The sequence below is a fragment of the Pteropus vampyrus genome, unplaced genomic scaffold (assembly GCF_000151845.1).
Source record: "Pteropus vampyrus isolate Shadow unplaced genomic scaffold, Pvam_2.0 Scaffold64, whole genome shotgun sequence".
Taxonomy (NCBI): Eukaryota; Metazoa; Chordata; class Mammalia; order Chiroptera; family Pteropodidae; genus Pteropus; species Pteropus vampyrus.
The window spans coordinates 724,624-747,774 of NW_011888845.1; the positions used below are offsets into that span (position 1 = coordinate 724,624).

Sequence of the window (23,151 nt, forward strand, 5' to 3'; positions counted from 1 at the left end):
TTGGCCATGGAATTGCCGCATTTTCTCCAAGTGACAACACAAAGGAAAAAAGTGGCCTACAGCTACTTTGTCTTAAGCTAGTTGCAGTGGACAGTTAGCAAGTTGTTCAGAAGTAGCTACCTCACTTTGCTGATGGAGCGTCATCCACTGTGGTTCCCAAGGGAGCTCTTAGGCTCATCCTTTACAGCAGGGGTCCCCAGCTCCCAGGCTGTGGATCTATATGGTCCATGGCCTGTTAGGAATTGAGCCACACAGCAGGAGATAAGCAGCCAGCAAGGGAGCGAAGCTTCATCTGTATTTGCAGGCACCCCTTAGCGCTAGCATCGCCTCCTCAGCTCTACCTCAGATCATCAGGCATTAGATTCTCATAGGAGAGCCAGTACCTGGTTCAAGAAAGGTTGGGGACCGCTGTGCAGGATCCGTTTTTGGAGCCCTGCTGCTCTGAGGCCAGAGTCAAAAATAGGAACATTTCAGTATTGAGGGGGGGTACAAGAAATCACCCCCCACACCCTCATTTTTAGGATTACCCACTTCCATGCCTGAAATTGGGTGTTGCCCCTAACTAGAAGTCGGAATGCCTTTATTATAGAAATAGTGTAATGATTAGTGACTATAAGTGGTTAATGGAGACTCTCGCTCCATTTATAGGTCATAAGCTTTTGTCAGTTAACCTGGGAACCTAATAGCTTTTAATGGCCTATGTTGGGGAGGAAAAATATTCCATGATCTAACATCACAACTGTGTTACATGTAACCAAGTTAAGAACCATGAAGGAGGTGGAAATGGCAGTATATTTTGTATATGGGTTAAAAGATAAGTCAAATACATTACCATAATTCTCTTATGCTAATGAAATTTACTTTTTTGTTGTCAGTAATTGTTCCAACTCCATGTTTGTGTAAATTTTCAGAATTTAGAAAAGAGTTACCTATCAGAAGAATTCTCCTTGCATTTTTTTTTCCCTAAACTAAAGAAGTTCATCTATATAATGGCACTATTTCTTAGTGTTACCTTTGCTTATGATAACTCCTTTTTCTGGATCAACTTTTGTGATGAGGTAAATGAATGTGTGCTTCAACTATAATAATTTACTTTTCTTTTTTACATTTCCAGGGAGCTCAAGGATTGAGAGGCATTACTGGCATAGCTGGGGCCAAAGGGGAAAAAGTAAGATGATGATGATAATATAATATCAAAATGTATAAATGTTTAAATATTTCTCCATTTAAAAATATCTTATCTTCAGCAATATCACTTTTTACTCTTTATTTGGTGCTTTGTAGAAATTTTGGTTAGGTTTTCACATTTCTATTATAAACATAAATGATACATATGAGTATTATACATGATATTTGTCATGTACTACATATTTTAAATAGATAAATAGGAATAAGCTGGTTTTTTTTTTTAATCACTTTATCATTATCCATAGTGTACACCAATAGCACTGATGCAGTACCTGGAGAGCAAGGCTAAGACAGACTATGATAGAAAGGGAGAGATGAGAGAGGGCAGGACACCAGCAAGGACACTAGGGCCATTAGTGGCTCTCCTGTCAAACTGATTGCTGAGCTCTGCCCTCAGTAGGGACCATACACTTGTGGCCGGAGTTCACCAACCTGTTCTTCACCTGGTCTCAGACACCAGAGTCTCCTAGCATTTCCATAGCAAGACACTCTGCAAGATGTTGGGGAGATTCAAAGAGGAATAAGGACTTGAGCAAGTTTGTTATGTATTGGAAGAAAACAGATAGTTAATTACAATGCAAACGAGAGAGACATACATTTGAGGGAAAGTGGTATGAGGGAGTGAAGACTGTGTGGCTAACCTTGATAGGGGAACAGGGAGGGATCATGAAGGAGGTGGCATTAGGCTAATGTTGGGCCTAGAAGGATGAGGCATTGCCATTGGCAGAAGATGAGTAGTGGAGGAGACCAGTGGTTGAGTGAGTATCATAAGCAAAAACAATGGAAACCTGAAGGTTCCTGATGTGCTCAGAAATGTTTTTTTTGCTCTATATGTGCATGTGGTGTATAAAGGGGTGTGTCAAGCTTCTCCATCAGATTTTAAGAAAATGATTACCACTTCTTAGAAAAAATGTTAAGAAATCCAATTTGTAGGTGCCAGAAAAAAAAAAAAAGACACTTTTATCCATCATCACTTCTCACTCTCATCTTGTTTTCTTTAAAAGTTTTATGGCTAATTTGTGTCATTCCACACAGAAGCACAGAACCTTTTGTTAATAAACAAGAATAACTTGCACATTGTAGGTGCTCAGTAAATAAAAATTAAATATATTTTTTAAAGAGATGCACATTTTTGTAACTTAAAAGAATGATTTTGTGAATAATTTCTTCAATTTCATTTTTTAAGCCTCTTTCTTTGTCTCTTCTAGGTATTCTCATTATTCTGCCTGCTTTCTTCTTACATTTCCTCTGGAATAGTTCTTTTCTAAAAACACTGAACTTTAAAAACATATTTTATATGTTTTTATATTTATGTTATCTTAAGTAATATTCTTTATGTATCTCTTCTATTATTAAATAATGGATTCAATTCATTTTAAAGTTGCTGATACCTAGGCCTTTGCTTTTTCTGGGTTTAAATCATCTCCTAGTATATATGACCTCTCAGTTTGAAACTGTTACTGTTCTTGAGATGCTCTTGACTTGAGGTATTTTTCTACTTGGTATTTTTCAAAATTTCCCATTTCCTCTGATTTCTGTCAAATTGCTTTTAATAATAATAATAATAATAAAAGCTCTTCTCATGAACTCAGACCCATGGAGTGGTTACCTAGTAACAGCAGTTTGGATCTGCGCTCCTGCTGAACAGCAATAAGAGAGAGAGAGGAGGGGCGAGTACATCAAAGCTATTTCTATAATGCAAAGGCTGGGTGCTGCTCTCGCAACTCACGGTGAATGATGAATTCAAGGTCTTTTTTAGGTCTTCCAAACCTCTTCTTCCCTGATGAATGTGGAATGCCTTCTGCTCTGTTCTAGTGTTTAGGGATCAAAGAATTTCAAGGCTCTGTGGTGCCTCTGCTTCAGTTGTGTTCTTTCTTTGATTCTACCTGTGTCTGAGCCTCCTAGCAAAGGTTTTCTAATTTTTAATTCTTACCACAGACACTGTCCATCTGGTTTTCTTGGCCTGACATCTATCCAATATTCTTTATACTGTTTACCATTTATTTTATTGTCTCCCCATCTCAATCCTGTTCATTAGAGATGCCCTGCTCACTTCAGTTGCCCTTCTCATTCACTTAGTTGAAGAGAAAAAGGTTTAAAGAAGTGGGTTGTATTTTGTCATGTACCATATGTAGAGAACACTAAAAAATCCCATAATTTTGTTTCAAAATCATATTTTAATTTTATAATGAAAATGAAGGGGATATGTACAATATATATAATCAAGTTAGAGATAAGTTCAAGATAATTAGATTTATAAAGCTTCGTAGTTCTTATGCTATCATCACTTGGCAGGATGAATTTGTTTTTAAGAGAGTAGATCCACTACTATATGCAAGTGGAACTCAACATCTATTCAGGTTGGAAGAAGAGATGCTCAAATCCTTGTTACAATTCATCCTTCCAAATCACACGGCTGGATTTCTTATTCTGATTCTTGGTAGAAATGCAAGGTCCCAGAAATTCCTCCCCACAACTATAGCAGCAGTAGAGCCCATGGCAGTTATTTTTTGGATGTCTCCTTGGTCTTCACCATTAATAAGTTCCCATAGGAATCCTGAGAATCCAGGAGGGTGGCTATCAAACCCTTCTTGTAGGTTTGACAAGTTCCCTAAATAAGTACCAGTGTTTTTAGTTTATGTCAACAACCAAGAATGGATGCAATGTTAACTTAAAATATCCAGAGTGATATCAAAGATTGGGTGTAAGTACTTTTTGTAGGAAGAGATATAAACTAGTGTTCTCATAGTTCACATGTCTTAACTACTCTTTGGAGTTCACTGATGAAGAATATATATTACAAACACAAAACCTCCTTTTTATCTGGCTATTAAAATTCTTTAGAAAAACTGATGGGCCCTTTAACGTACATGACTAATCTAAAATTTTTTTTTTTTTTTGGCAGGGTGCTCGGGGCTTAGATGGAGAACCTGGGCCTCGAGGTATTCCTGGTGCACCTGTAAGTTTTCCTTTTACAAGAACTAATGATAGATTTTTTTTTAGCAATGATCGACAATAGATTTTTTGCTATATGTATGTGTGTGTGCAAGCATCTTTTACATATGAGTAACTGAAGTGGAAAAATGAGCAATTGTTTTTATATTTATTAAAAAATTTTTAATTAAGAAAAGTATCTCTTTCTTAGAGAAAAATGTTTCTCTGACTTAACATGGGTTTCGTCTTTCTCATGATGAAGTTAAATTGTTAAGTTGTTATATTTGCTATGTTTTCCTTGTGTTTTGGTTGTCAAAATGCTTAGAGTCACAGTAACTATCTCATTTTAAGTTCTGGAGTAGTTCTATCCTTTTTTTCCTATATGATTTCCGATCTCATTATTCCATATTTTGACTGCCATGTGTACATGTGTCATTATTATAGGCTGCCTCATGCCTCTTCTGTAAGAAAATAAGTAAAGTCATTCATTAATAATCACTTACACCACATAAAAAGTAGAAAAATATTAGTAAAATAGAACTTCCAACTATTAAGGTCCTATATGGTCTTGTGGGAAAGATAGAATATAACTAAACCATACATTATAAGGTCAAGCACTAGAGCATATAGTAGAAATAATCCAAGCAAGAGGACGTTAGAGGAAGGTTGGTTTGGAAAACAGCAGAGTACAAGTAAGAAGAAGCACTGGTGGTTATGATGAGGGTGCTGTCATAGGAGCTGTCACTGTCTGAAGTGGAAAGTTTCTGTTGAGAAAATAAAATTGAAGGTAATGTAGAAACACATTGTGGAGAGCGTTTAATGCCAATCTAAGCAATAGGAATTGATCTGGTAATAATAGGAAGTCATTCCAGGTTTTAGAATAGTTAAACAGTTTAACTAAACCTGTATTTTAGGAAGACACATCCTCTCATCTGTTGCCACCTATACCATATGTTAACATTAGCTTGATAACTTTAACAAAAACCATTATTATCAACTGGGGAATTAAATAATATGGTGAAAAGATTGGCAATGAATCCAAACCTGAACCCACCACGATAGTCAATGAGAGTAGCTGATATGTAAACACAGTTACTAATGTCAAGGTTACCTGCAGTATGGATCTTAATTTTATTACACCTATACATCCAAAAAGCACAGAAGCATTACGTATTTAAGATGAAATCAAAAGACTGTAAACCTCAATGATCCCCATGGCAATATCATTTTTTAAGACAATGTAATTTTTATAAAAAGATTTCTTGAGCTAGGCATCCATGATAGAGCAAAGCCATTGGCATGAAAGAGCAATAGTAAGATAATGTGGATGGTGTTTTATAATTTCGAAAAGTCTATCAATAAGTAATTTTTGCTTATATTAACAAAATTTTATTTTCCTCCAGGGTGATCAAGGACAGCGAGGACCTCCAGGAGAAGTAGGGCCCAAGGGAGATAGAGTGAGTTCAAATTAATGTTAATCGCTATAAGCATCGTGCTTTTCAGTGTCATCTGCTGATTTTGCTCATCTCTTTGATGTGTCCTAAGTATTGTGATAATTGAACATGTCTTATCTATCCTTTCCCTTCTGCCCTGCAGGGGGCTCAAGGTTCTAGAGGAATTCCTGGCCTCCCTGGGTCCAAAGGAGACACGGTACGTCCCGAACTGTAATCATCAAGCATATTTTTCAAAGTGATTATTAACTCATAATAAAACTTTAGAAAATAATGAAGGGAAAAAGAATGTGACGGTTTTGGAGAGACAGTGTGTCTCTTTGTGTGTCTTTAGGGCCTGCCTGGTGTGGATGGCCGTGACGGGATACCTGGCATGCCTGGAACAAAGGTAGCTGTGTGACTTAGTCTGAGAGTGAATAGGCCACCTCTGCCCTGGCCAGCCAAGCACAGCATTTCCATTACTACATTACTGGGAAATTTATTTAGCTGCTTTGGGTTTTTTCCCTCTTATTTTTGAATCAAGCATCAATTCAAAATACTTATTACAATAGTACGTTTTGTTTGCTTGATTTCAGGAATTCAGGAAAACTGTCCTGTTGATGAAAGTAGGCTGAAGGAAATTGTGTGTTTTGATTGAATTTATGTCTTAAGTCCTATCCCATTCCTACCCTCCACCCTGAACTAGGTCACATTATAAAAGTGCACTTAAGGTCAGCTGTAGGGATAATCCTTTTGCTTGAAGCTCTTTGTCCTTCCTTTCCTTAAAAGAAATAGTCATATAGGCTCAATGATGTGACAAAAACTTTTTTTCAGGGTGAACCAGGGAAACCTGGGCCTCCTGGTGATGCAGGATTGCAGGGGTTACCTGTAAGTATTTAATTTTTTAAATGTTTATTGGTTTATATACATACATTGATATACATAGATATAAATTTTGGAAAGAGGTCTACGGCCATGCCACCCTGAATAAGCCCAATCCCATCTGATCTCTGGTTAGTACTTGGATGGGAGATCACCTAGGAAGACCAGGTGCTGAAGGCGTAAAAAATAAAAAAAAATAAGGATTGCAAGCTGTCAAAATCTTTGCAATCTGTGAGGTCAACCAAGAGTTGCCTTGCCTAAAAACTAACTAACTAACTAACTAACTAACTAACTAACTAACTAACTAACTAAATTTTGGGGAGAAACACATTAAATAATTTGATTAGTTCTGGGGAATATATGATGCTGTAATTTTATATTTTTATGTTTACATTTTTGTACTTTTTCTCTGTGTTACTAGTTATTTCTCTAACAATATACTAAGCTTTAATTTTACATTTTGCATCTCTCTTCTCTCTGAGGTTCACTCAATCTTCCTTATGTCTTTTTACTAACCCTGAGCTGTGGTCCACTTTCTCCTACTTTTTACCTGTTCTGAAGTTCTTGTTAGCCTGGTTGAGCAATAAGAGGGTTGAGAGTATGCTCAGGAACAGTGTGAGAGATAAGGTATTACTTTTTGATTATGTGCTATTTTAACTTATTCAAATTGGTGTTTCTCTGTATTAATGTGGCTGAAAATTCATGTATATTATACTATCTGTATTCTTGGCTCTTTGGAGGCAAATGTTTCAAGTTAACTGAGGACCGGCCTCCAATTTATTATCTGACACTTTTAAAAATAATCAGTTAGAAACTATTAGGACTCCCAATAGCACCAAATCTTAGACCCAGCATTCTCCTGCCATTCTATTTTTCTTTTTTTCACTTAAGCTTAGGGCTTTCGATAGGTCCATGTTTTCTTATCCTGTACATTAAATCATGCTGGTAATAGCTCCCATTGACCTGAAAATGGTACTAGATTGTCATTTGGAAGTTCATCCTTGAAAAATAACTTTAGTTTAGACATAGAATTTGCTTTAAGGGCATTCAGACTTAACAAGCCAGATACATGCAGTAAAGTCATGCATTCTAAACTGTGGGTCATTCTATAACTAACTGCTCAGAGTTGGGGAACTAGGAAGAATCTTTCTCGCACTAAAGCTTTGAGCTTGTCATAATTTCCTCATCTCCTGGACAGTGTGCAGTGGACTTGGCATCTCACAGATTCTCAGATGAGGTGATTAAACTCATGTTCTGTGTGCATTCTTTCAGGGTGTGCCTGGAATTCCTGGTGCAAAGGGTGCTGCCGGTGAAAAGGTAAAAGATGAAAACTTTTAAATTAATACTTTTATTGATTCCTTGATTCTTTTATTAATATATTTTATTTTATATTTGTTGATATTTTCAACCTGCCTTTTATTTTGTATTTGACTTTAAGGAGAAATCAAAAAAGCTTTTAGTCTTCAAATGCTAGTCTCTTTCCCAGCTATAGAAAGAATACTTGGACAAAGTGCTGTTGATTAGACTTTCTTCTCAAAATGTCATCTTTTGATAGTATAAAACAGAGAAAGTTTTATTGTTTTTTGCCATTGAAAATGAAGAAGATATTATTGCACCATAAAAATTATATGTCAGCGAATATTAAGATGATTTAGCTTGAACTAAAAAGATATTAGGCATCTTGTTCACACATCGATCAACTAGTGCTTATATTCTGGTAATTAAAAATCACAGGTGAGAGAAAAAATTAAAGGGTTAAAGTTAGCTTTACTTTAATTAAAATAGAAAAACTGTGAATAATGTAGAAACTGGTCACTATGAGTTGATATGGCTGCAGCCCTCCAATCATAGTGGTCCACGGCTTATTGAACAGAGGCATGCCCTAATAAGTGGACGATGAGAGACTGATTGTGGAGATGCCATCCCCAGACCTGTGCTTTCTCTAGAGCTTGCTGGCAGGGTTTTCTCAAGAGCATACACTCATTTCCTTACGTTGACATGATTCTTTATAATTTTAATAGTGTCAATGTCAAGTAAAAGAGTTCAGAGTAGTGTATTGAAGGTGAAAATGGTAAAGGGAAGACATATAATTAATATAGCGAAGAAATAAAAATATTGTATTCTTGTCAGGCTAAAGACCTTTATTTTTTGACATTTTGACACCTTTCCTATACTTCTGGGATAACAAAACAGTACCCTGAGTTAAAAGAACTTTGACATATCCACCAAGAAAGAGATCCTACATCCTCCCACATTCTCAATGTGAAATTGAGAAATTAATGCTATTTAAGTGTAAGAAATACCCGGTCTGGGTAAGACAGATTGATAATTAGGCTTACTTACTGTCTGAATTATGTTACGTTTTGCCTTTAGGGTAACACAGGTGCTCCAGGGAAGCCTGGTCAATTGGGGAATTCGGGCAAACCGGTAAGATGCCACAGCTACCCTTCCACACGATATAACCTGTTGTCATCACTAAGCAAAGTAATGTTAACTATCTCTCTACCTGCCTTACTCATAACAGGGCCAACAAGGGCCACCCGGAGAGGTGGGACCCCGAGGACCGCGGGGACTTCCTGTGAGTATTCCTTTACTGTAGCACCTTCCCAAAGTGCCTTCTTAGGGCTTTGTGGGGACTCCTCCATCCGTTCGTTCATTCATTCATTCATTCATTCATCCATGAATACCTTCTGATGTTTGAGCATGTGGTAGTCCAGATAGACAATGAAATGGGAAATCTATTTAGATATACAACATATTTGTTTTTCAATAAGTGGAAATGAAAATGAAGTATTTAAAGAAAACAAGATGACCCTTTCTGCTCTCATACCATGTTAAAGGAAATATTTTAGTGAGACAAAAAAAAAACTTTATTGAGAGATAATTCATACACTGTATGATTTATATCCATTTAAAGTATCTAGTTAATTGATTTTTAGTGTATTTACAGAATCGTATAGCCATTGGCATAGTCAATTTTAAAACATTTTCATCATCCAAAAAAGAAACTCTATATTTACTTGCAGTCATTTGACTTTCCCCTAGTCCCCTCAGCCCTAGGCAACAACTAAACCACTTTCTGTCTCTAGATTTTTCTATTTTTGAAATTTCATATAAATGGAATCATATAATATGTGCGTTTTTAAATGATTGGCTTCTCTCACTTAGCATAATGTTTTAAAGTTCATCTGTGCTATACCATGTATCAGTACTTCACTCATTTTTATTGTCAAATAATATTCAATTGTATGGCTATACCACATTCTCTTCATTTATTCATCCATTCATGGACATTTGGGTTGTTTCCACTTTTTGGCCATGATGAATAATGATGTGATGAATAATGATGTGATGAACATTTTCCTCCACGTTTTTGTGTAGACATATTTTTTCATTTAGTTTGAGTGCATACTCAAGAGTGGAATTCCTGGGTCGTGTGGTAAATCTACCTGTAATCTTTTAAGAAACTTCCAGACTTCTTTTAGTTGAGTTTGTAAATATCTATTTTTGCAGCAAATATAGCAATGTATGTTTCCTCACTAGATACCGTTGAACCCTTAGAGAGAAACTGATTCTGGAATTAAGCATTTGCACTTAAATTTAACTTTAAAAAATTCTCTCTGGCCTTCTAAGTTCTATTTCTTTGAAAGTCTGCTGGCAAAGAAAAAGAATGCCAGGTGAGAACACAGAAGCATTTCCAAATGTCATCATTACTTACTTCTTTAAAAGCATTTCTTGAGCATGCTGAATGAGGATTTTCATGCTTTAGAAAAGTGAAGGATTCCAGGTGTCCTGTGACATGAAAGTGTTTTCACTTCTCACAGATGTCTGTCAACTGACCTCTATCAGGTGGTTTCCAGAAGTTCTTCTATAGCCAAAGAAACTAACTTCTGCTCCTAATTATGCTCCTGGATCTCTCACTCATCACTTATCCTTTTCTTCTCTTTTGTTTGAAGCCTGTGAATTTCTAATTAGAATACGTTCTTTAAATTGACTGTCAAAGCAGTGAGGTTATTGCTAGATCACATTTCTAAAACAATGAAGATGCTATATGACTGGTCCAGAAAGATGTAACAGTGGGGGAGAGAGGCCCTGGAACTTTGAGAGTGGTGACTATTATGTCTAGTGTTCACTTTATAGAGCAGAATACTGACTATAGTTGAAGGAGCACCTGCTGTATGCCAAGACCATTCACTGAACAAAAAAAGGTAAAGAGGGCTTGGCCCATCACCAGTAAGTGCTATGGATGTATAAAGTAATGAACTAGAGGCAGAACTGCAGAAGGAGATGAGGTGGGGTGTGTGTGTGTGTGTATTAACATTCTCATGAGATAGAAGGCAGATCAGAGGAACTTATGCCTGTGTAAGGCTTGAAGCCTAATTCAGGATTTGCTTTTTGAGTTTTTGTAAGAGTCCATATTGTTCCTGTCACTGAGGCTCAGAGCTGTGGTATTCTTCCTCCATCACATTTCTTATCTCCAGTAGGACCTGTGGCTTCTATCACCCCCCTTTCAAGGTCTCTTATATATTGACTTTTTGAAGCCTATTTGTACCACCCTGGCTCCGATCATTCACTGATGCTGGTATTATTGCACTCATCTGATTTGCTCTAGTCCCAGCTCTAGTCCTTCCTTCCTCCACCAGTGTCTCTTGGTATTATGGCTGGGACAGTTTTTTTGTTCTTCAGGACTCTTGCACATTGCAGAGTGTCTGCCATCTGTAACCTCCACCGTAGAATTCCAGTAATGTTCTCACAGTCATGGTAACAAACAAAAACGTCTAGTACAGTTCCAAAGGCCTGGAGAATGGTAATACTCCCAGTCTGCTCACGCTGCTGTTTTGGTCTCCCCACAGTACAGCTTCTATCATCATTTCTCCATTTAAAAATCTTCAACGGATCTCCACTGACAATTACAGAAAGTGGAAAATCCTAAACTGTCTGTTTATCCCTGAGTTTCACTTCCCATTTCTGTCTTGCTCAAACTCTGTGTTCAAATCAAGCTGGACTCCATGCTAATTCTCAAATACTCTCTGCACTTCTTCAGCCTACCTTTTTTCTTTTGTCGTGTCCTGCAATTTGACGGCTTTCTTTTTCACGTCTCTGACTCAGCTTCCCATTTGCCTTCTTAGATATAATTGAAATGTTAATTCTACAACGAAATTATCTCTAATTATGCTCCATCACCTAGATAGAAGTGTCCTTATTCTGAACCCCATAACCCTTAACCTCTCTTTGCCCCATGCTGTGGAAACAGTAGGAAGGCAGAGCACATCTGATCCACTTGTTTTGTCTTACATCCCTTTACTCAGGATCTGCTATAAGGTGGTGCTCAATAAATATTTCTTGAAAAGAATTGAGTTGGAAGTATAATCTTGCTATGCTGCTTATGTTGGTAATAATTGATTTCTCAGCTACTATAAATTTTTCAGAAAAGTGTCATGAGATGTTATAACATTATAGTTCTGGAGCAGAGTTTCAACATCAAATCTCCTTACTGAAAGATACATTTGTTCTTTTATCCTACACCATTAAATTCAGTTTTGTAGATAAGTTCACCCATTTTCAATGAGCCCTCACAAGTTTGATTAATTTTTCTTGCAAATCTCAAATTGAGAAGCTGAGTGGAAGTAATAAAAACATATTTCTAATGTGTCCTACTAATGGACCAAGGCTAATTGGAATACATCTTTGAAATGAAGTGGTATTCACCCTTTCCCCACCATTGTCCCACAACTTTTGCCAATGCCACAGCAAAATATATTAGAGTTTTTTGGCATCTCCAGTGATTACATGTGAGCACATATCTTCACCACTTGAATTATGTTTCTGGCTTTCTCCGTCACTTTTCAGTTAGATTAGACCTGGGTCCGTGGGGCTCCTGGTTTAGAGCAGGTAAGTGGCTGGGGCCTCTGATTTGGTCATACCATGAAGTGGCTCCTGGGGTACAGCAGCCTCCCTCATTTTTTCTGAAGTCCCCCACCCTGTCACTAACATCCTCAAGCACAGAGGTCCCCATATGGTGTGTTGAGTGATCTCAGCTGTCTTCTTACTCCCCAACTCCCTGGCATGTTACTCCTGTCAGTAATTTGTGAAGAGGCTGTGATGGTTACAGTTTAGACAGATTTCGATCTATCTCTGTGTGTGAGGGACTATTTAAATACATACTAGAGATAAATAGAAACTATACAATGGTGTGAAATTGAATAGATTTTTAAAATATCATTGTGGCAAACCTAAAAATTATTACTGTAATAGGACTAATATGATCTTCCAGAGAGAGGCACTTAGTATATACAGACCAAGTAAAGTGATTTATAATTTATCACTTCTAAAACTGGTGAGACACTAAGGATGATGTTCATCCTTTGGCTAGTTAGCATTTTGGGTAATCAGGCAAATACAAAAACCACAATGGAATAAAATCCATTTTTTGGGGGAGTAAAGAAAATATGACAACATAAGTATAATGAAATTGATTTTTTTCTGTGGCATTTTAAAAATCTTAGAGTTCCATTTTTAAAGGGAGATTTCCAAATAGAACTATTTGCCTGTATTTATTGAAATGAGTTTTACAAAATAGCTCCCAGTAGAGCAGGTCCTCGAATAATATTGTTTCATTGCATGTCATTTCATTATAATGTTGATGAGATGCTGTAGAAACTTAACTCTTGTTCATATCAATTAGCCTTTGGTACATTTGGTTCGATGTCCATCATTTCACTTAAAGTCTCCGAACCTATTGATGATGTTCAGTGAGGACTTACTGTACTTGTTTATAAAGGTGATGCCTTCCTGGTGATCAGTGGTCTTGACAGAAACTAGAGAAATGAGGACTGGGGACTTGTTCTTCCCAAGCATGACTTGTGCTTTTATCTATCTATCTATCTATCTATCTATCTATCTATCTATCTATCTATCTACTTACTTACTTATAAATTTAATTTTATTATTAGTTTCAAGCATACAGTACATTGGTTAGACATTTGTATAGTTTATAAAATGATCCCTGATTGCTCTTTCTCTCCTCTGGCCCTCCACTTAGCCATTACATTACTGCTGACTACATTCCCTATGCTGTGCTCCCTATTCCATGACCATCTATCAACTACTAATTTGTTCTTCTTTAACCCTTCACCCCATTCTCCCAGCCCCGCAACCAACTCCCCTCTTATCTGGCCATCACCATATTGTCCTTTATATTTGTGAGTCTGTTTTTTGATTAGTTTGTTCTTTCTGGTCCTTAGATTCCACATATAAGTGAAATCATGTGGTGTTTCTCTTTCTCTGTGACTTATTTCACTCAGCATAATAACCACTAGATCCATCTGTGTCATTGCAAATGGTAGGATTTCACTTTTTTTAACGGCTGAGTAATATTCCATTGTATACATGAACCATAATTTCTTTATCCAATCATCTGTTGATGGACATTTAGGTTGCTTCCCTATCTTGGCTATTGTAAATTGTGCTGCCATGAACATAGGGGTGCATAGATCTTTACAAATTATTGTTTTGGTTTTCTTTGGATAAATACTCAGAAATATAATTGCTGGATCAAAAGATATATCCATTTTTAATTTTTTGAGAAGCCTCCAGACTATTTTCCACAGTGGCTGTACCAATTTGCAATCCCACCAACAGTGTATGAGGGTTCCCTTTGCTTCACATCCTCGCCAACACTTGTTCTTTGATTTGCTGATAGCCATTCTGACAGATGTGAGGTGATATTTCTTGTGGTTTTAATTTGCATTTCTCTGATGATTAGTGACCTTGAGCATCTTTTCATATGTCTATTGACCATCTGTATTTCCTCTTTGGAGAAATATCTGTTTAGGTCTTCTGCCCATTTTTTAAATAGAGTATTTGTTTTTTTGTTGTTGAGTTGTATGAGTTCTTTATATATTTTGGATATTAACCTCTTATTAAATGTATCATAAGCGAATATCTTCTCCCAATCAGTCAGTTGTCTTTTTGTTTTGTTGATGGTTTCCTTTGCTGTGCAAAAGCTTTTTAGTTTTATGTATTCCCATTTGTTTATTTTTCTTTTGTTTCCCTTGCCTGAGGAGATATGTCTGAAAATAAATTACTAGTAGCAATATCAGAGAGATCACTGCTTATGTTTTTTTTCCAGAAATTTTATGGTTTCGGGTCTTACATTTAAGTCTTTAATCCATTTTGAGTCTATTCTTGTATATGGTGTAAGAAGATGGTTCAGTTTCTTTTTTTTGCATGTGTCTGTCCAATTATCCCAACACTGTTTATTGAATAGACCGTCTTTACCCATTGTATATTCATACAACTTGTGCTTTTAAAGAGACATGGGAGAGTTGAAAGGCAAAGAACAATGTAATTAAACATTTGATTTAAAAATATAATTTTCACTGATTTCTTTAGTCCTTGGATAAAACTTTATATAAAAATAATAACTCACACTTCTATATGCTTACCATGAGCCAGACACTATTATAAGTGCTTTATATAAAAATAATAACTCACACTTCTTTATGCTTACCATGAGCCAGACACTATTATAAGTGCTAGTTAACCCTCTCAAAAACCCTATGAGATTGGTACTGTTTTTAATTCCCACTTTACAGATAAAGAAACCGAGGCACAGAGAGGTTAAGTTGCATGTCCAGAGTCAGCTGATGCATGGCAGAGCCAGGTTTTTAGACCTGACAATGGAGCTCAACATCTGTATCTCCTTCAAATGCTTTAACAGCTCAAGTCCAGGCTCCATGGGATGGTTTTTATTCGAAGTTAGCTTGCCAAATTCTAATGGTATAAAACATATTTAGCAAATTTAAAATTTTAATATTTATGGAGCTTTCATAGTGAGCATTTAACAAAAGTCTAAGTAAAGCTGGTGAAGGCAAACAAATACAACATAAGCCCAAACAGATTCACAAACCTACAGAATCAGAATCTGGGGGAGAAGGGTGGAATACAGAAGAGGAATGGGGAGATGGAGTGGTGGAAGCATCCAGTGAAATATATTTCTAAAAAACTGCTCAGGGAATTCTGATGCATACCAGAGTTGGGAATCACTGGTAGAGGATGTGCCTTTTTTTTTTTAAATAAAAAAAAATCTTGATTAGATTCTCAAATAGGGATGAATTGGCAGATAATCTGAACATGTTAGAAATATATGTGGTGGCACCGAGCATCCAGGAAAAAATTAGAAACTTTTATTATAGTCTTCACATTTATAGTAGGATTTTTGCCTTTATTCTGGTTTCCTTCCAGTTCTCTTGTTAAAAGTCATAGCTCTTATTGTCATGGGGCTTGTAAATATTAACCACTGGGCAGAATAGCCATTTCCTTACAGTCTCCCTTGTCCACAACTGAGAATATGGTTATCACCACAGCTGTTGAAAAAAGAGGTTTATCATTTATTTTAGCACACTTGTGGTTACCAGCTCACGATTAATTGCTCCTTGAAGAATTTGTTTAGTTTAATCTACGTTTTTAGAGATTACTATTTATATATTGATTACTCATGTTCATCTTAGTTACAGGGGAAATTCCAGAACTTAGAGAAAGATTATGCATGTTTTAAAAATGCATAGAAATTATAAAAATGGCCATCAGGAAACCTTGCCCCAACACTTTGTTCATAGCTGTTTGGTAATTGTTGTGAAAATAAACATTACCTTTTTTTTTTTTTAAATAGTGACATGATTTATGTAGAAATACCTGTTTAGAATGGCCAAGGATTTATAGAATGGAATGAAATAAAAATGAGAAACCACATGCCATCTATTTGTGCAGTAACAGAAGAGTAAATGCCTATAATTTCATCAATCCTTCCCCTAGTCTTATGTGTGTTGGGCTCTCCTGGGTATACAAGTTCGGCAGAGTGGGCCGTCTGTACTGGGGTTCTGAGCCATTCATATGGATGACCCAGGGCCTGCCAGTGGTTGGAAAATACTTATAAATTAAATAATAAGAGCTCATGAAAGACAGAGAAAATAAGATTCCGGCAGAGAAAATTGTTGTCTTTGACTGGAAAGATAATTAATCTTTCCAAATATAAGTGAAAGGCTGTATAATCCTTTATTTTCATTTAGCCCTTTTGTTTATGGAAGAGAAAAAAAAGTACTCCATTAATCATCTTTATTTTGGATAAAATGGCATCATGGTTCATTTATTTAGAAGTGAATACTTGCAGTTGTGTCAAGAACTGAGCTTCCCCTTTCTGATATGATTAATTATTTTCCCCACCAATGACTATTAACTGTTCTGTGAATTGAAGTCATGTTAGCTCAATGACATTTAGGATCTCACTCATGATACAGTTCTGAAATTCTTTGAAAATGCCAAAAGAGCAGATACACTGCAAAAAATCTGTCTTGAGCTTTGAAGTACTGGCTAAATTAATGGGGTTGAACCCAGTGTTTATATTTATAGATGGATGGAAGAATCTATCAGAGTGGCTGGTTTTCATTTAGACTTATATCTTTCCAGCATCTATCCTCATTAGGGCACTGCCTCTGGCTTCCAAGCTGCTCACAAGGTTAAGGACCAATGTATCATCCAAACTCATATACTAGATAGGCTGCTTATATAAAAAATTTTAAAAGTATTTAAGAGCATTTAATTTAAATCACCTATAAGTCATATGAAATGAACACCACGATATTGTACCTCATAGTTAGCGACTTGCAATTTGGCAAACATTTCTCAATCCTTTAGAGAAATTGAAAACTCAGAATGTTTATGAGTCTTGACATGTTATAGATGAATGAATAGCATATGAGTCAGATCAAGATAATCTTATCAGAAGCATTTATAAATATTAAACATTAATACGAAGTTGTCATTTTAAAGAAAAACAGACCCAAAAGACTACTTTCATTTTTATAACACTATCCAGGAAATGTGATTGTTTATGTTTTAACCTAGTGTTCAGCTTAGTTGAACATGTGCTAGAAATAAATCAAGCTTTTATCAGATTGCATAAAACTGTATGAAGTTCTAGGGGAAAGAAATTGAAGAGTTCACGTGTCTCCTCAGAGGGCTTAAAGTTTCAAATAAAAAATTGAAATTGGTTCAAAAAATGAAATTAGAGTGTTGATGTTGATGTATCTTCATTATAAATTATGCTTTCTAAAGTTATTTACTTTTTTAAAGACATATTTAAAACAAGAATGAGAACAAAAAATTTTTTATTTCAGAAACTCTATACATTTCTACTATCCATGTCTTTTCAAAGTTCCAGTAGCGGTTGGAAGGCAAACATCTCGGTCCTGTGTCTCTTTTTTCACTCTTTTGAGGTTCAAGATTATTTGCCAGATGTTGTTTTAAAATGCACTATATCCCAGAAAGTTTACTCTGTGTTTTAGGCATTATATGGAATTCAGAATTAACACACCTATACTTCAAGAGCACATAGTCTAAATGAGGGGATAAAACATGTACATAAATAACCATAACATAAGTTAGATGGTGATTTAGATGCTAAAAATTACTGATTGCCATTTTATACAGATCTATCAGTTGATATTTCTATCTAATGGTCTATAATCACAGTGAACAGCGTTAGGATGTTCACTGAAGGATGAACACCGAAGAGGCTTTAGGTATTTTACATAAAGATCTCTGCCTTTAGTCAAAGATGGGGAGAATGCTTTGATGACTTATATTTAAACAATAACCTTGGTAGGATGTTATTTTTATTGACGTAGTAATTAATCACTTGAATTTTGGCAAACCATCCAGTCGACAATCATGTTTGTGTTTTTCCAGGGCAGTAGAGGAGAAATAGGACCAGTAGGACCCCCAGGCCTACCAGGTAAACTGGTAAGTAATGTTTCTAAGTCTCCAGCAGTTTATTCGCTTCATACAAAACATAATAAGTTTTTAAAAATAAAAGGAGAGAAGAACAATCTACAACGGGTAATTTAATCATCTGTACTTGATTTTGATTGTTATGTGAATATGTGAAAAGGTATATGTGTAATTTCAAACTATATCTAAAACATCCTCAGAGGGTATTTTAATCAGCGTGGCATATAGCATACATTTTAAAACCAGGAGAAGCATGAAGTGCTACATTTGGCCTCTGGATGTTCTTGGAATTGGAGAGAACTGTGCGTGAATGCTGCCTTTTACTTCCCCAGCCGTGCTTGTTTACACAGCAAGAGAAGCAGTACTGTTGTAGGGGATTGACTGAAAGGGCCCACTGTTGGAAAAGAGAGCAAACTGGGGAATTGAGGACCTCAGAGGCGGGACAGGGGGTGGGGGAACTGGTCTCTCGTCTCTTAAGCATATAGGAGAGACGCAAATTTCAGGAACAGAGTTAAACCAACCACAGTACATTTATTTTACATGGGAGTCAACACACCCAAGCTTGTCTGGCTTGTATGCTTTCATTGTTGCAGAAATAGTGATTCTGGGAAGTTTGTGTTTGCTTTTCAGGGTTCTCTTGGTAGCCCTGGCCTCCCTGGCTTGCCTGGCCCCCCTGGACTTCCTGGAATGAAAGGTGACAGGGTAAGAAACCGAGCCCTCCAGAAAGTCCCTTATTTGGCAGGGATTTATACTATTTTGTTAAATCAACTTTCTTTTTGGCCTTTCTTTTAGAAAATTCTAAACTTTCTAAAATATATTAGAAAAAGCTATCAACAAAAGTATTTGAAATTACTGGAAGCTGAGATTAAGATTTTTTTAAAAAAGCTATTAATATGATAATTTATCAGGAGAAAAAAAGCTGAGAAAGTGAAAAAAAAATCAGTGTAATCACACTTTCTATTTAGTTCTAAATTTACATTCCTACTAGTCGATTTTGACAGGATGTGATCAAAGAATGCCCAGGTTGTCCAATATCTCGAGTTGAACAATTGTCAGTTTCTCCAGGTCCTACCTGACTCTTGTTAGGTGGTGAGGAGAGGGGGATATTCTCTTCTGTCACATTATTTGTGTTTGTGCTTACCTACCGGTCCAATAAAGGAGGTTGGTTTATTTGAAATTATATAGATAAAAATCTTAAAATACTGAAAGATTATTATATTTTATTAATTACAGGGTATAGTCGGTGAATCTGGTCCAAAAGGTGAACAGGTAGGTCTTATTTGACTAGTATGAAATGCAGTATTTAATGTGCATTAATGTGCTTCACCAGCAGGGAGCACCAGCTGGTTTATAGGTGTGATTAAAACGTTGGAGGCTAGTACATTTTTCTTAATGTGCTTCATATTGAATGAAACCTGGAGCTTATTTTTGTCTGTAGCCTTATCTACTGTTTTAATAAACTGGAGCTAATGGCTAATGACGGCTCTGCCTCCAGAACTACACATTGTTTTTCTTTTGAAAAGGGTGAGCCTGACTCCCTCATTCACCAAACTGGTTTACTCTGATGAAGGCTTCCACAGACGTATCGTAATATTTTAAGTTTTTCTTTATCAAGACCTTAGCAAATAAAGTATGCATATGAATCAGGGTCAGGCCTTTCTTTGGATTTCTTTTTATACTGTAAGATCCCGTTTCCAAAGATTACCTATTATAAAATTGTGGATACAGTCAGTAATCCTACCTTTAGCAGAAACTCAGCCTCACCTTCTGGCTTTTCTCTAGGCCATTTTTGGATTTGGGCTAGCCACTGACAGCTAGATTGGAAAGCCACTGAGAGCATTTTGTATATCTGCATAATCCTGGGAGCACTGTGGGCACTTATGAATGCTTATCAATGTTGACCGCTGAAAATTGAGCCAAGGCTTTCCTTTATTGTATATTTTTGGCTCCTTTGTTAAAGATTATTTGCCCATATATATGGGGGTTTATTTCTGAACTGTCAATTACAATGCAATGTACATATAACGTATTACTTGAAACCTATATAATTTTATTAACCAATGTCACCTCAATACATTTAATAAAAAAATAAATAAATAAAACTGAGCCAAGGGCTATGATGTTAAAAATGTGACTTTTAATATTAATTTTTAGGGTGCCTCTGGTGAAGAAGGTGAAGCAGGAGAAAGGGGTGAACTTGTAAGACACTGTTTTTCCTGGTTAATGATGTAGATTTACTTATTTCAAACTGTATTAGAACATATATATTTTTTCTTTTCTCTTACAATGTTATCTTTGCTGCCTTCTTTAAAGGTTAAGATGTTTCTTATATGAGCTAACAAATGACTCTCCAGGATTGCAGCCAAGATCAAGTAAAGCAAAGAGGAAACATCCCCAAAGTGACAGACCTAGCCTTAAACTTTTGGGGAACAAAATATTCCCTAGAGCTGGTGAATTCTCTGTGGCTTTACATCTAGACATTTATGGTGATTCTTATATGACTATAGAATATCTAGTGCCCATCCTGGAAACAAAATCAGTTTTAATATAGTTAGCTGTGGCTTACAAGTGTGACCATAGGCAATCTCTCTAATCTAAAACCCTCCAAGGAAGTAACCTCCATCTCCAGAGAATGCTGCTGCTAAATCTCAAGGAAGACAATAAGAACAAGAACAAATTATCTTTACTGCCAGGACTACTAGATCTGCTGGCTCATCATTATGGTTTGCATAATCTAACATGACCTAATGTGGAAACTTATATTTGGTCCTTTGGGGTGGGGGAAGTGTAATAGATTTCTCCTAAATTAGTTTCAGAGAACTTTTAGGGCAGGAAAAAATTCTGATGATGTTATTTTATTCAGATTTTCAGGATTTAGAGTTAGTATAACATCCGAATTAGGCAAATCTTCCTATTTAATTCCAAAAAGAATCATTTTAATCATATTTTTTTGTTAAAATTGTTTATTTGATGGGCTAAGAGGATGTTTTAAATCATTCTGTTTTGTAGTGGAAATGAATTGATGTGCTAAACTTGAGCTGAATTCATATCTAGAATTAGTGGTGGGAGATTTTCAAGGTTTTTTTTTTTTAAGCATAAAAGCATGAATATTTGGCTTGATAGACTTTGGGAAGATCTTAAAAATATTTTTAGAGTTTCAAAATATTTTTAGAGTTTCAAAAATAAAGTCATCAGGTTTAAATGTCTATTATGTTTAATAACAGAATGCTAGTTTAATATCTTTCGACTTACACATGTTAATTCTCGATGCTCAGTACTTTAGATCTGGATAGAGTCTTGGAGAGCTCTGATTCAACCCTGCTGTTTCACAGATAAGTTAGTGAACTGCTGGAAGCTTATACAGCTTACATAGGATCGTAAAGTTAAGTAGCAAAATAGGGACTAGAATCCAGATTTTGAGTCTAATGTTTTCTGTGGTGTTATGGTTTTGTTTCATCTGTTCACAGTTTTCTATAGATTTCAGCAGCACATAACATGTTACATGTTTCTAGGAAACTATCAAAGGTGAATACATTGTTCTAACATAATTTTGTTTTATTGATTTAGGGAGATATAGGATTACCTGGCCAAAAGGGAACTGTAAGTATAATGAACAGTAATGGTATAAAAAAATAAAAATATCAATAAAGTTGCAGAAAATTCAGTGTTCTGCTTTATGAAATCATTCTGTATAATTCAATTCTTAAAGGACTTACCTTCAAGGAAATGAATGTCTAAATTTATTTTTTAAGCAATGGATTAATCCAAAGAAAAAAACACACAATAGTGTAAATGGATCTGCTTGTTGAACTAAACATTCTAAAGGGATTTTTTTTTTCATAGTATAAGTGACTCAATGAGTATATAATGTGGCAATTTCTTCCACAAATGGGTCATTTTTAAAGAACTGACTTGTGCTTTGTGGTGATGAAAGTATAATTGAGTTTTGCTGGCAGTTGTACAATTTGTTGGCAAATATTTCTGTAATTTTCTTAATCTCCTGTGTGCTCTGTTTGAGAGAGTAATATAGAAGTGTAATGCATAAGAAAATAGAGAATTATTAGAGCTAGAAAATGGTTATCTCATTCAATTTGTCATTTTGCAGAGACTAAATTGACGTCTTTGGAGATTAGATGAATTTAGAATTATAGAACCAATTAGTTGCAAGCCCGGGATGATTTCAATTTGAAAGGAATGTACATTTGATGAAATGAGAAACTTAGTATAAAGGAGAAAAAATGAAGTTCAGATCTCAATCTCAAATGTCACTAATCACCATCTTCCAGTTAATCTTTCCTATTTCTGGAATCTCCCCTACTCCTCTCTGTCCCTGTCCAACATGTTATCCTCACAGCATCCAAGGTAATCTGGATAAAAAGATAAAACCCACTATTTATCCTTTCTCTGCTTTAAATCCTTCAAGAATAGCATTTTATGGAATAAAATCAGACTCTAAGCACGATATACATAGCTTTCAATGAAGTATTCTCTGCCTTGCCAACCTCATCTTCTCACGTGTCTGGAACTTCATCTGTTTGCAGTTCTTTTTACATGGCATGCTGTGTAATGTCTCCTGTTATTCTCTTAACCTGGTGCAGCCTTTCTCTTTCCTTAAAATAGCTACCTCCTATTCAATCATTTAGCTTCATCTTCAGCTCCACTTTCTCCAGGAGGCCTCACCAGATTTAGTTATAGTACCCAGCCCTGGGCTCTTTACATACCACTAAGGTGGAAATTATTGACTTGTATTAACTTATCTACTTAAATACCATCTCTAAACACCATGTCACAGTCTCAAGCTTCAGGTAACATCTTTATGCCTAGGAATACTTTACAGAAACCGTTTAGGATTGAGAAAAATGTAGAGTAAATCTTGATAGAATTTGGCAACAAAAATGCTACTTCACGGTCTTGAAATAGTAATGTT

General features: G+C 35.9%; 1 protein-coding gene across 1 annotated transcript in view; it reads left to right on the forward strand.

The window, feature by feature from the left end:
• The window catches only part of COL9A1 (collagen type IX alpha 1 chain), a gene marked incomplete at its 5' end in the record, with an annotated part of 86,627 nt that overhangs the window by 44,162 nt on the left and 19,314 nt on the right, over positions 1-23,151 (forward strand). Inside the window, 14 exons of the mRNA XM_023531202.1 lie at positions 1,115-1,168; positions 4,094-4,147; positions 5,526-5,579; positions 5,719-5,772; positions 5,908-5,961; positions 6,387-6,440; positions 7,707-7,751; positions 8,808-8,861; positions 8,959-9,012; positions 18,183-18,236; positions 18,855-18,926; positions 19,458-19,493; positions 20,379-20,423; positions 21,792-21,824. Coding sequence (XP_023386970.1) covers positions 1,115-1,168; positions 4,094-4,147; positions 5,526-5,579; positions 5,719-5,772; positions 5,908-5,961; positions 6,387-6,440; positions 7,707-7,751; positions 8,808-8,861; positions 8,959-9,012; positions 18,183-18,236; positions 18,855-18,926; positions 19,458-19,493; positions 20,379-20,423; positions 21,792-21,824 — 717 coding nt within the window. The remainder of the gene's footprint in view (positions 1-1,114; positions 1,169-4,093; positions 4,148-5,525; positions 5,580-5,718; positions 5,773-5,907; positions 5,962-6,386; positions 6,441-7,706; positions 7,752-8,807; positions 8,862-8,958; positions 9,013-18,182; positions 18,237-18,854; positions 18,927-19,457; positions 19,494-20,378; positions 20,424-21,791; positions 21,825-23,151) is intronic.